This window comes from Myxocyprinus asiaticus, chromosome 18, assembly GCF_019703515.2.
Source record: "Myxocyprinus asiaticus isolate MX2 ecotype Aquarium Trade chromosome 18, UBuf_Myxa_2, whole genome shotgun sequence".
NCBI lineage: Eukaryota > Metazoa > Chordata > Actinopteri > Cypriniformes > Catostomidae > Myxocyprinus > Myxocyprinus asiaticus.
Genome location: NC_059361.1, coordinates 23,634,762 through 23,649,392, shown reverse-complemented (window position 1 = coordinate 23,649,392; position 14,631 = coordinate 23,634,762). Strand labels below are relative to the sequence as shown.

At 39.6% G+C, this 14,631-nt stretch overlaps 1 protein-coding gene across 1 annotated transcript in view; it reads left to right on the top strand.

Moving 5' to 3' along the window:
• Positions 1 to 14,631, top strand: part of LOC127455949 (capping protein, Arp2/3 and myosin-I linker protein 2-like) — a 76,864-nt gene that overhangs the window by 35,431 nt on the left and 26,802 nt on the right. The window contains exons 30-31 of the mRNA XM_051724146.1: positions 3,563 to 3,629; positions 7,850 to 8,259. Of these exons, the coding sequence (XP_051580106.1) occupies positions 3,563 to 3,629; positions 7,850 to 8,259 (477 nt within the window). The remainder of the gene's footprint in view (positions 1 to 3,562; positions 3,630 to 7,849; positions 8,260 to 14,631) is intronic.

The window sequence follows — 14,631 nt, the reverse complement described above, 5'->3', positions numbered from 1 at the left end:
CAACTTACATTTTATAAGGATTAATTAACAAAGAAAAAAGCATAGGATGTTGTTGTTGCTTCGGCTGTTGATGGTGAGTTCACTTTTTTTCTTTTTTTTTTTTTGGAAGTGCGTCCTTGTTTTTTATGAAGAACGTATTCAACAGTCTTGGCTGATGTTTGAACATAGATACACTCACCGGCCACTTTATTAGGTACACCTGTACATTTACTTATTCATGCAATTATCTAATCAGCCAATCGTGAGGCAGCAGTGTAATGTATAAAATCATGCAGATATGGGTCAGGAGCTTCAGTTAATGTTCTCATCAACCATCAGAATGGGGAAAAAATTTGATCTCAGTGATTTAGACCATGGCATGATTGTTGGTGCCAGACGGGCTGGTTTGAGCACGCACAACAGTCTCTAGATTGTAAAGAGAATGATGTGAAAAACATCCAGCGAGCGGCAGTTCTGTGGGCAAAAATGGCTTGTTATTGACAGAGGTCAGAGGAGAATGGCATACTGGTCCAAGCTGACAGGAAGGTGACAGTAACCCAAATATACACGCGTTACAACAGTGCTATGCAGAAAAGCATTTCTGAACACACAACACGTCGAACACTGAGATGGATGGGCTACAGCAGCAGAAGACCCCTCCGGGTACCACTACTGTCAGCTTAGAACAGGAAACTGAGGCTGCAGTGGGCATAGGCTCACCAAAACTGGACAGTAGACAATTGGAAAAGCATCATCTGGTCTGACAAATCTGGATTTCTGCTGAGGTACACAAATGGTAGGCCCACTTCAACCTCAGTTTTCTGTTCTTCACTGACAGAAGTGGAACCCAACATGGTCTTCTGCTGTTGTAGACCATCTGCCTCAAGGTTCGATGTGTTGTGCATTCTGAGATGCTATTCTGCTCACTACAATTGTACAGAGTGGTTATCTGAGTTACAGTAGCCTTTCTGTCAGCTCGAATCAGTCTGCCCATTCTCCATTGGCCTCTCTCATCAACAAGGCATTTTCGTCCACAGAGCTGCTGCTCATTGGTTGTTTTTGGCACCATTCTGAATAAACTCTAGAGACAGCTGGGCGTGCAAATCCCAGAGATCAGCAGTTACAAAAATACTCAAACCAGCCCGTCTGGCACCAATAATAATGTTACGGTCTAAATCACTGAGATCACATACTTTCCCCATTCCGATGGTTGATGTGAACATTAACTGAAGCTCCTGACCCATATCTGCATGATTTTATACATTACACTGCTGCTACACGATTGGCTGCTTAGATAATCGCATGAATATGAATGGAGATGTACAGGTGTACCTAATAAAGTGGCTGGTGAGTGTATATCACTTTTCTATGGTTGTACACACATATTTCTGACTATAAAGTGAGTGATCGATCAGAGAGTGGTCGCGTCCTGTATTGTACAAAAATGCAAAGGCTCGTCACCCTCCCCGTCTCCTTCATGTACAAAAACTAGTTTCAATACTGAATTGTGTTTTTAAGGATCAGAGCTTATTTTGTTCGCTGCCACTAAATGAAATACTTCTTCAGGACTTTATGAGGTTATATCAGCTTCATGTGAATTTAGAAAATTTTATGATGATCAAGTTTGTAATACTTATCAATCTCCCACTCCTAAAAAAAACATTTTAAAAGTTATGATCATTAATAAAGGAAATATTCAACGTAGTAACATAGAAATTACTTTATTTTTCTGTACAGAGCCACTGCTGTGACGCTGTAACAACGCTTAAAATGTGAAAGCCCTAGCGAGTCTGCAGCTGTAGTTACAATGTAGTTGCGATGGTGCTCTGTTCATGTCTAGCTCAAGCTTGCAATGTGAAACGGGCGTAAGTCTGAGACCATATTGAAAATTGTTCTTTTTTTGCATTCTGTTCTTAAAGGAATAGGTCACCCTAAAATTAAAATTCTCTCATCATTTACTCACCCTCATGCCATCCCAGATGTATATGACTTTCTTTCTTCTGCAAAACACTAACGAATATTTTTAGAATATCTCAGTTCCTTACAATGCAAGTGAATGGTGACCAGACTTTTCAAGCTCTAAAAATCACATAAAGGAAACATAAAATTAATCCATACGACTCCAGTGGTTAAATATATGTCTTCAGAAGCGATATAATAGGTGTGGGTGAGAAAAAGTTCAATATTTAAGTCCACTTTCCACTTTCACTTTCACATTCAAATTCTTTCACATTCTGAAAGTGAAAGTGGACATTTATAGTAAAAAAGGACATACACTATATGGCCAAAAGTTTGTGGACACCCCCTTCTAATTAACGAATTTGGTTACTCCATTAAATCCAGTAAAGAAAAATCTTAATGTTTCTTTATGTAATGGCTTGGGTTTTGTGTGCTTCCAAATTTGTGGCAACTGTTTGGGGATAGCTCTTTTCTGTTCCAGCATGACAATGCCCCTATGAACAAAGTGAGGTCCATAAAGAAATGGTTTACTGTGTCTGGCATGGAAGAAATTGACTGGCCTGAACAAAGCCCAGACCTGAACCCAACTGATCACTTTTGGGTTGAACTGGAACAGCAACTGAAAATCAGGCCCCATCGACCAACATCAGTTCTGACCTCACTGATAGCCTTGTGTCTGAATGAGAGCAAATCCCTGCAGCCATGTTACTTCATACAGTATAGTGGAAAGCCTTCCCAAAAGAGTGGAAGCTGTTATTACAACAAAGGGGGAAATTGATGCCTAAGGTTTTGAAATCAAATGTTCATCAAGCACATATGGTGTCCACAAACATTTGGCCATATAGTGTAAATATTGATTTGTATCTAACCAAAAGTGATTGCATTGCTTCAGAAAACATGGATTAAACCACTTAAGATTGAAAAGGCCTGGTCACCATTCACTTGCATTGAAAGGACCTACAGAGGTGAGATATTCTTTTAAAAATCTTTGTTTGTGTTCTGCCGTAAAAAAAAAGAAAGCCCTACACACCTGGGATGTCATGAAAGTGAGTAAATTATGAGAGTTTTCATTAAGCATCACAATTTGAATGAAAATGTACATGAATTTCAGATTTGATTAGTGTTTATGTCCCCGTTTGCTTTAATGACAGCATGCACTCATGCTTGACTCTTAGGTTTGTGCAAAACCTGATGATCCATCTTTTCCCAGCATAATTTGAGAACGTTCAGAAGAGCATCTTGTGTGCTTCAATGGAAGCAAGGAAATCTCACTTCTTTGTACAAAGTAGTTAACATGGTGAATGTCTCAGATATGTCACATTTGATTAGATGTAACCTAAGAAAATCTTAATTATTTCTTCATTTAATGTCATAACCTTTCTTTTTCAAAATCCGAAAACTTTAATTCCAGGTTTGAATGAGAAATACAATTTTTAATGTGGTCTCAGACCTTTGGACCCCACTATACAATTAGATTGCTTTTCTACCAGAGCAAATTACCAGATGTACTTTGATCATATCAGTTCTGTATGTCCTGTTTAAGTGGAATGTTTGAGGTTAGTCATATGCACATCTGTGTATTAAGATGTCCAAAGTTTTTTGTTCTCTCTGCCTATGTTCTCAGTACGTCCCCGTCATCTGGAGAAGCAGCTTCCACTCGCGTAGCATCCGTCCCGCCCCTTCAATCAAAAGTAGGTCCCTTGTGTCCTGATGGCGAGGAGAGATGCTTGCTAAGAAAAAGTTTCTCCTCTTGCAGTCTGTCAAATGCTGTGCCTCTGCTTTTGCCCTCCCAAATCAAATTTCACTGGATGTAGCTAACATACTAGTGACATCATAGCTTGGTGTTACTGGCAAAATGATTGGCTGTAACAAACCCTCACACCACGCACCACAGCTGCTGAGGTCAGAGGTCATGTTCAGATCTGTTTAATCATGCAGTCATCGATGATGTCAGAACAGCAGATGTCAGAGGGTTGTTGATGCTCTTATTTTAGCTAAAACCAGCATATTTAAACAGTGGTTTATGGTTGTTTAGATCTCACAATATTGTTGTGACGTTACGAAGTGGCAAAACTCATGAATATTAATTAGGATATGTGCAGATAATATCAAATAATCTTTTACTGCAAAGACAAAAAGTGGTACCCACATGTCCCACCTGTAATTGATTCCTAGTGATGGAACACAAAAGGAAATGATATGCAGAATGTTCATGTTGCTTTTTCAGTACAACGAAAGCACAAAGTGTCCAGGTTTAGTTCATATATATGGTCCAGACTCTTGTCCTTATTTACACTTGCACACATTCAAACTGCCGCACCGTTCCAGGTTTCACGTCAGTGACACCAAATGCAATTGGTTCTTTTTCAAATTTTCAGTGAATATCGACTTGAATTTCAGGCGTAAGAGCCATATGGACTACTTTTATAGTGCTACTATGGTGCTTTTTGTCATTTTTGGAGCTTGACAGTGCCCCAACCTATTCACTTTCATTGCATGGACGAAAGCTGCATCAACATTCAGCACTTCTCCTTTTGTGTTCCAAAGAAGAAAAAAAGTAATTTGGGTTTAGAAAGAAATTATGCAAAAAAAAATTATGCAGCATTCTTTTCTCTAATTACAGAAATCTGGTTAGTTAATCTGACTTCTTGACCCCATTTCCACCTGGTATTACAAAGTGTCTCGGTGATCAAATCACATGTGGTCAGGTGAGACACATCGCTTTTTACACCTGGTCACTTTAATGCGTCTCCTGTGATCACTTGTGTTCGGATTTGGAGGGGAGGGTCTCTGTTTCATGATGACATACATCAGTCATTATGTCAGTGTGTTACTGCATGATATTAAAGCGCAACAAAGTTAGTAAAGACAAAAAAGCACGAAAAAAATGATGCGCTGTTTCTCCTAGATGCAATTGAAATTTACTAAAAAAGAAGATCTGTGAAGCTCTCGTATCTGTGTATGTATCCACTTTTTAAAATGTTCCGATCTGACGGTTATTTCCTTTTAAAGCCAGCAAAGTTTATACTCTTGTTTTAGCACAGCAGTTAATAGACAGGTGAGGGGTGGTGCTTCGTCTTCTCTGCTGCCGGGACTCATACAGGACGGATTAGCGTTTACACCTCAAATGTGATGTGGACACATGCATTTTTGACCACATTCATATGTGTTTTTTGTGATCCAATCACAAATCGTTTTAGACTCCGTTTAGACCTGTATTTAGTGCTGGCCATATGTGATCGGATCACCCGAAGCGCATCTTAATACCAGGTGTAAACGGGGTCCTTGTGTTGCTGTGTGAGATTGTGTGTGTGTGATGCAGTAGTAGTGTTACAGTGTGACAGTAAGAGCTTGCATTGTTGTTTGAAATAGTGTCGTGAGAGCTGGAACCCCCCTCGTGGGATTTCCCCTCCCTGTCTAATTGCTCATCTCTCTGTGTGCTGTGCCAGTCGGAGAGAGAGGGGGGTTGAATTTGGGAGGTTCCACCCTGTCTCTAGACTAGATATAATGAGCTGTGTAACACACTGCTGGCAGCAGCTAACTGGAGCATAGCCCTGTTACTCTCACACCACTGAGCCCCGCAGACACAGCGAGGGGGCCACCCGCTTACAACCATGACACAAGAGCATGTCCATACATATAACCTATATTTCACCTCAAAAAACAAAACAAAAACAAAACATAAAGAATTATATTTGAATATATTATTGTAAATAATGAAGCCTATTACGATGACCATTGTGACTTTATTTTCATGTCAAATATGAACATTTCCCCCCAGTTCTCCTTATTGGAATGCAAGAAATATTAATCTCATTACAGTAATGCCAAAAATTATTATATATTAATTAATTGTAAAGTATTTATACGTAATGGTATCGTTTGTGGTACTGCACTGAATTTATGCTGATTTAAATAAAAAAACATTGTATAATATCCACTCACTGAGCACTGGTCCTAATGGTCCTAATAAAGTGCCCGGCATTATCTTCTGTTGTTGTAGCCCGTCCGCCTCAAGGTTCGACGTGTTGTGCATTCTGAGATATTATTCTGCTCACTACAATTGTACAGAGAGGTTATCTGAGTTACTGTAGCCTTTCTGTCAGTTTGAACCAGTCTAGCCATTCTCAATTGACCTCTCTCGTCAACAAGGCGTTTCCATCTGCAGAACTGCTGCTCACTGGATGTTTTTGCCACCATTCTGAGTAAACTGTAGAGACTGTTGTGCATGAAAATCCCAGGAGATCAGCAGTTACAGAAATACTTAAACTAGCCCGTCTGGCACCAACAATCATGCCACGGTCGAAATCAATGAGATCACATTTTTCCCCATTCTGATGGTTGATGTGAACATTAACTGAAGCTCCTGATCCGTATCTGCATGATTTTATGATGCACTGCTGCCACATGATTGGCTGATTAGATAATCGCATGAATAAGTAGGTGTACAGGTGTAGAGTTATTTCTAATAAAGTGCTCAGTGAGTGTAAATTTAACTGTAATTTAGAAAAAAAAACTATAAATGCATATTGTATTACAGAAATTAAAATATAATCACCATTGAAAATAATGGGAATTACAAAAGAAAGAAACAAACATTCGGATGCATTATGGTAATGAGAGATAATTTAAAGGGGAAAATGTGCTTAATTGTGATGATAATAATGTCAGAGTAAAAATACTATATTATAGAAATTAAGATACAGTATAATGAGAATCACCATTAAGAATAATTGGAATTTCACACTCAAAAATAAAGCAAAACATCCGGAAACATTATGGCAATGCGGGGAAATTTAGGGGGTAAATGTACTTAATTGTCATGAAAATAATGTCAAAATAATGTTGATGCAAAAATATTATATTATAGAAATTAAGATGAGAATGAGAATCACCAATAATAGGAATTATCAATAAAACAAAAACAAAAAACAACCAGATGCATTACGGTAATGAGGGGAAATTTAAGGGGGACATGTGCTTGATTGTCATAAACATAATATCAGAGCAAAAATACTACATTGCATAAATTAATATATGACTAGAATCACCATTGAGAACAATTGGAATTACAAAAAAAAACAAACAAAAAAAAAAATATCCAGACACATTACAGAAATGAGGGGAAATTTAAGGGGAAATGTGCTTGATTATCATGAAAATTATTTTAGAGCAAAAATACTATAATATAGAAATTAAGATAAAACAAGAATCACAGTTGAGAATAATTGGAATTACAAAAACAAACAAACAAAAAAAAAAAAAACATCTGAAAACATTATGGTAATGAGGGGAAATTTAGGGGGTAAATGTATATAATTGTCATGATAATGTCAGGGCAAAAAAAACCCTGATGTTATAGAAATTAAGGTATAATGAATATCACCTTTGAGAATAATGGGATTTACCAAAAAAAAAAAGAATAACATCCTGACGCAGTATGGCAATGAAGGGAAATTTAAGGGGAAATGTGCATAATGTCATGAACATAATACCACAATGCAAAAAGTCTTCATGGTTTTAAATGTTCTTTATAAGTTAAATTTTCTTTATTTAATTTGTTTGTTTTTTTGGTTGGTGGGGATGGGGGTAACGGGTTTGTGAGGTTCACTACTGAACTGTGTCGTCATGTGGATTTCCTGAACCTGCACTATCCAGTTATCCTTGTCTCTGGTTTAATCTTAATTTTCCTGTTCTGTTTTTCCACTTCTAAGCATTCAATCCTTCTCTCTTTTCCTCTGCTTTATTTCTAAATATTCATCGCTCTCTTTCTCCATCCTTTCTCTCACTATCCCTGTCCATTTCCTCCTCTCTAGAAAGATACACATATTATTCAGGATTTGGTGGCACCCCTCCCTCACTATCTCCCTCTGTCGTCCCTTATTTCCTTCCTCTCGCTCTCTCTCTGCAGGTTTGTTAGATGTAGAAGGCGAACAGCAGGCGCGTGTGGCCACACATCCCCAGCAGAAGGTAGAGGAGCGAATGGGAGGAGGGGGAGGGCCTCAGATCTCCAGGGTAGGAACGGAGGAGAGGAGGCGGGCCCTGTCGTTGTCGTTGGCGACGGGGCTGTCAGTCACATTGGCAGGCCAGCTGAAGCCAGGAAGCCCCTCCTACCCGGGGAGAGAGGCGGATGCTGCTGCCGCTCCTGCTGCTGCCGCTCCTGCTGCTGCCGCTCTTAGCAACAGAGAGCCCCGGCGCTCGGAGCCAGCACCTCCTCAGCCCCCTATGGACCTGCCCATCGATGGCCACACACTGAGGCACTACACCCGCTCCAGGCCCCGACCCAACCGCCAGAACAGGCAGCCGCCCACCAAACCGCAGGTAAGACAGGGCTACGGGTGTATGAGAGGGTCGGGAACCGAGAAGAAAGGAGCACTTGAGAGGGATGGAATGAATGTTAGAGGAGCTGGCTGAGACAGGGAGAGATGGAGGCAGAGTTGGGGATGCTGGTGATGGAGAGAGCGCAGAGTGGGAGAGAAAGATAGGGGGAGGGAGGGAGAATTGGAGGCTGCTTTCTGATGGCCGTGCTCAGGTTGGTTCATCCGCCGCAATACAGGCTATTTTAGAGGCTTGCAGCACCTCCAGGCTCTTGCTTTCTCTCTCCATCTCTCTCTCTCTCTGCCCGTCTCCTTCACTTCATCCTCTAATTTTTATCCTTTATCTCAATTATAATGCTCCAATATGTAGCGAGAGACACTTGGAGAGAAGGTGATGCTGTGGTGGGTTGTGAATTTTTGGGTGTGTATCCTCCATTGCAGTTTTCGAAGGCAGCGTGTTTCTATGTGTTTATGATTCTCAGTGGGGTGGTGTGTGTGTGTGTATGCTGTCAGAATGGGGCACAGTCTCTTTCCAGTGGTTATAGATGGTTGTGCTTGGTGTGACTGCTGTAGCATCTTAATTATTAATGTTTCTAAATCAAGGAGGGTTTCTCTCTCTGTGTGTCCCTCTCTCTCTCTTTCATTTCATCTCTCTCGTCCTTCTGTCATTAGGAATGGAGGATCCCTCTATTCATGGCATTCCACAGTGTAGGGTGTGGGATCGAAATCAGTTATTCAGTATCTGTTTGTGTGTGTGTGTGTGTGTGTGTGTGTGTGTGTGAGAGTGTGTGAGAGAGAGCTCTGTACGTCTACATTCATCCTCGTCAACTGGTATGTTGTACAGATCACCTGGTGTAGCTTGAGTGTTTAAAGGGAGAAACTGATTGGTGTGTGTGTGCTGTCTTGGTTGTGCATGATCAGCCCTTGATCAAAGGTTGCTGTGTGTGGTTGCACTGGCACATGCATCTCCTGCGATTCTATTGAGCCGATCTTGTTTTTCCTATGGATTCACACTCTTGTGAAAAATTACATACTCACTGCAGTGTTTTCATTATGTGTTTGAGATAGAGAGATAAGAAAGAAAGGCTGAGTATGTACTTATTTCCTCATATTTGTGCGTATCAGTAACACTTGTACATCCTGGTATCCTGTGAATGGTCACTTGGTAAATGGTTGCCATAGCGATGGGTTTTACGATGTTCTGAACTGTGACTGCTAACACTCATGCCTGTACACTATTGTGTGTCTAATGTGCTCCTATGGCATGTGGCCTGTTTATTGATGCCTCTATTGTGTGTTTGTCTGTTAGTAAATTATGCTGATAAGGATGGCATTGTGACCTCATAATTGGATTTTGTGTTCCATTGTAATTGTGGCAATTCTGTGTTATTGTTAGGGATTTATTCATAGATACGTTGATTTGTTGATAACTATATTTGAAACATACCTATTTTATTTCATTGCCACAGAATTGCCACAGAGTATTTACCTCTAGTTGGCCAAATTTACCCATTTATATGTAATTTTTTTGTCAGTGCCACGGTACAATGATGCTACCAAAAATTGTATTTTTGATAAATTATGATTACCATTTTCATTTACCGTGGTATTTACAGTCAAGGAGCACTCTGTTAGAAACACCTGTACACCTACATTTTCATGCGATTATCTAATCAGCCAATTGTGAGACAGCAGTGCATGCATAAAATAATGCAGATACAGGTCAGGAGCTTCAGTTAAAGTTCACAACCATCAGAATGGGGAAAAATGTGATCTCAGTGATTTCGACCGTGGCTTGATTGTTGGTGCCAGATGGGCTGGTTTGAGTATTTCTGTGATTGCTGATCTCATGGGATTTTCACACACAACAGTCTATAGAGTTTACTCAGAATGGTGCCAAAAACAAAAAACATATAGTGAGCGGCAGGATGGAAATGCCTTGTTGAAGAGAGAGGTCATTGGAGAATGGCCAGACTGGTTCGAGCTGACAGAAAGGCTACTGTAACTCAGATAACCACTCTGTACAATTGTGGTGAGAAGAAACATCTCAGAATGCACAACATGTCGAACCTTGAGGCGGATGGGCTACAATGGCAGAAGACCATGCCGGGCACTTTATTAGGTCCATAGTGTTCCTAATAAAGGGCTCAGTGAGTGTACATGGGAGTTTCCAAAACATAGTAGATTAGCATTAGGGATGGGAATAATAAGGAATTTAATGATTCCGGTTCCAATTCTGATTCCTCTGAACAATTCTGATTCCTTACCGGTTTCATTAATAATTTTTACTTTTCAGGAAGAAATAATTGTAAATAAGAAATGCATTAAATTATGAGATCTTTTGAAAGATCAAAAGATCACATATAACAAATCAAAGATAAATGTAACAATTCTTGCAAAAGGCATGTTTATATATACTTTTTGAGGCATCAGTGCAATCCAATAAATGGCCCAAATGTAAATATATATTTAATAAAAATTGTAACCAAAAAATATGTGCTTGCATGTTTCATCCATTTACTTAAAAAAAAATAAAAATAAATCATTATAAATCAAAACGTGTAGGCCTATCTTTATTTACACATTGATATATAAACAACTACTCAGTGCACTACCTAATTTAAGTGTCAGGAGCCTGAAGCACATAATATTAAATAACAGTTCTTATTTAATTTCAAGATGGACATGATGGAAGTCAGATTTACTCAAAACAACCGACTCACAAGAGTCATTTGTTCGGGAATTGGAACACACAGCTCTGCTGCTGAATATCGCATTTGTAACATCCACATTGGGGGGAAAAGCTCGTTCAAGAATCGTTAGTCATAAAAATCATATGGTGTCTGTATTTTTATAAAATGGAAAATTCTTTGTTCCCAATCTTAATTAGCATTGTACAAATCATGGTAGTTGGGTAGTTAGTACCAGGGACCGGTTACTACCTTTAAAAAAAAAAAAAAAAAAAAAAAAACGTTTTCACTCCGGAACAATTGAAAATCACTTTGTTCTGGTTTTCGGTTATGTTCTGCTAAAAATTTTGTTCGTTTTTGGTTTTTGTTCCTTGAACCGTTTTTAGTCCCTGGTTAGTACTGTGTGGTTTGAAAAATCCCATTTTAGGGATATGCTAAACTACCCATTTTAATAATCAAATAGTCTGTGATAAGGATAATGTATAATTAGGATCTGATATTATGTTCATGTGACCCCAATCAGATGCATTTCAGAGGGATATATATGGATGCTAAGCGCAGCATTTCAACATGGTAATGAACGGATATTCAACAAATAAATAAGCTAAATAACTATAACATCTTATTGCACAAAATAATCAAAGAAAGAAAAGTATGAAATAAGAAAGTCTCCAATACAGAGTAGCACAAAACTGCTTATGCACATCCTGAATGCACAATGACAATGAATGTTCAATGTAACTGAATTGCTTCAAGGCGATCCTCGCTGCACATTCAAAAGAGCAGAACTGCAAGATAACCAACATCAAGCAACTTAATTTTTTTTTACTGCAACTATTTATTTAAGCAGTGTCTCTCCACAGCACCTCACAAATACAGTAACATTACTAACACCAGTGGATTTTTAGTGTCCGATAGTGATCGTCTTGAAATGTATTGTCAATTCAGCATAAAAAGACTAAACCTAAAGCATTAAAGAAATGAAACTTCTTGCAGAGAGTTTTACTGTGCTGACTGTTATTCACTTGTAAGCTCAGCAAGTTATCATCATGCAAAAACGCTCTCCAAGAAGTTCCGTCTCTTAATTTATTTGAGAATTGCATCTCCCATTTAAACCACTACTAAAATTCTATTGTTAGTAGTCGACCACACTAGTCGACTGCTCGGCCACCCTGATATATCCCTAATACTGTTATGTGATGTCATTGTCTGTGTAAAAGAACTGAACCTCTTTTTGTGTTGTCACGACGACCAGCATGTGTGAGAATCATGCTGAATGTTGTCATGGCTACCTGTTGGAAAGTACCAGTTGCTATGGACAGTTACTGAAGTTGGTACCCTCACACAATCAGACTCAAAGACAGAGGCTATCATATAGAGATACAATCACTGATGTTAACTTCATTCAGTATACTGTGTATCCATGGCTACAGGTGTGTGTGCATAGCTATAATTTGGGGACAAAAATGAGCTACAGTAAATCAAAAATGTTTTTTTCCTTTTATGACAGTTGGAAAAAAATAATTAATAAAAACATGAATTAGTGCTTTTAATTCTAAAATTTCAAACAGTTGTTTTGTAGGGTTAGGGTGTGGGTAGGTTAGTCTGTAGTAGTATAATGAGTATAATTAGCATTATATAAAACAATAGAAGTCTATTATTATCCTCATTTAGAAATCTAAATAAACGTTTGTGAGTATATGTGTATTTCTGAGGTCATTGTGCGGTCAGGCAGGACAGAGTCTCACTGGAGATTAGAGAGATGGGCACAGAGGAGGAAAAAACTACTGGTATTTTATCAGATCACCTGAATGTGTGTGTGTGTACGTTTATTAGTATGTTCATTCCCAGATATCAGCGTGATCTGTTGGCAAGGGTGTGTGTCCATATCGTATGGGGTGATATTCCTTGGCTGGTGAAAATCCAATGACAGGTGTTGCCTCAGGCAGAAGCTTGTATGACTGTATAAGAGATGATGCCAAGATGGTCAAAAGTGTGCATCTTTAGAGTCACGTGACACCATGTGAGGTTCGGACATGTGAACGGCGAGCTCTCTGTGCACTTTGCTAGTTTTAACACTTTTAATGATATAAACCGGTGAGATTCGATACACTGTTTCATAACTCTAGGAGGACAATATGTCAAAGAATTCAAAATCCTCGGGCTCTGGAGACATTAAAAGACACTTACGTGCTCAAGCTGATACACCCGAAAGAGCCGCGAGCCAGGGAGTCAGTTTGGTCAGGGAAATGCGGCAAGAGTTGCTGGGCATGTCGGCAATGCTGACGAAGGTCGTTGCTGACTTGGAGGTTCTGGCTGTGATATGTCGATCGATCACTGCCATGGAGGTGAAGTTCTCTGAGATGGTTACAAGAGTGGGGGATGTCGAGAAACGGATCGATTATCTGGAGTCATCAGAGAAGGAATTATCTGCTAACCCGCTAGCAACCAAGGTGGATTTGGAGCGTGTCTGGGAGAAGTTGGAGGACATAGAGAACCGTAGCCGGCAGAATAATGTCCATATTGTCAGAATTCCTGAGGCCGAAGAGGGTCGGGATATGGTGAAATTCCTGGATGGGCTCCTTCCAAATCTGCTCGACATAACAGTCCATAAGCTGGAAATCAAGCGAGCTCACACAGTTCCGGCGTGGAGATCCACGGAGGGAGATGAGCCTCAATCAATTCTGGCCAAATTTCTGAGATCATCCGATTAGAATCTTGTGTTAAGCGAGGCAAGGAGTAAAGGAAGGCTTTCTTGGAAAAACCACAGCATTTTCTTGTTCCAGACTTTGCAAATTCAACAAGAGAGAAATGTGAACGAATCAAGGAATGCAAGAAACTTTTACATCAACGGAAGGTCACTTTTGCACTGATATTCCTGGCCAAATTGAAAATAGATGCTAAGGAGGGCCGTAAAACATGCCCACAGCAAGCGATGTTCTTCATAAAGTCAATGGAGTAAGTCACTTTGTGACACTCATGTTGCAGCCGAATGGACCGGCTCACTGATCATTCACTTAACTGTTTGAGGAAACTGAGTGTTTTTTTGGTGCTGGTTCTGCCTAGCGGCTGGAGTTTATTTTGCAGAGTGGCACACATCACATTCGGGACAGTTTTGTGGATGAATCTACACGCTCTTTGAGTTTGTTCCGCCTATTGGCTGGAGTTTGTTTTATAGATTATCTTTTGCTGTGTAATTCTGTCTCACAACATTTTTTAAAGAAACACTGGACTTGAGCAATCCAACAGCAGAGTTGTCGCAGGGGTCCTCGTAGGCGTACATGTACTGTTTGAGTTTTGAGGGATGGATGCCAGTTGGCGCTGTCGTGCGCGGGGTTAATGCGCACGTTTTTCTTTTTTCTGTTTGTTTTTTTCCGGGGGATGTTCAGGTTTTAATGGTCGCACCAATGCTGGAATGTGGTCTTTATAATCTTGTTTTTGACACACTATCTATTTCTATATCTTTTCTTATATGTCAGAATGTCAAATGTTAATATGAGTGGATTGTCTCTCTCCATGTGGAATGTGAATGGGTTTGGGCACCACATAAAAAGAAGGAAGGTTATTTCTCTTCTTAAGCATAAGAAATATGATATAGTGTTTCTTCAAGAAACGCAACTTTCTCCGCAGGAAGCGGAAAAACTTGGAAAGATATGGTGTGGGCATTTTTTTTTTTTATAGTGCTG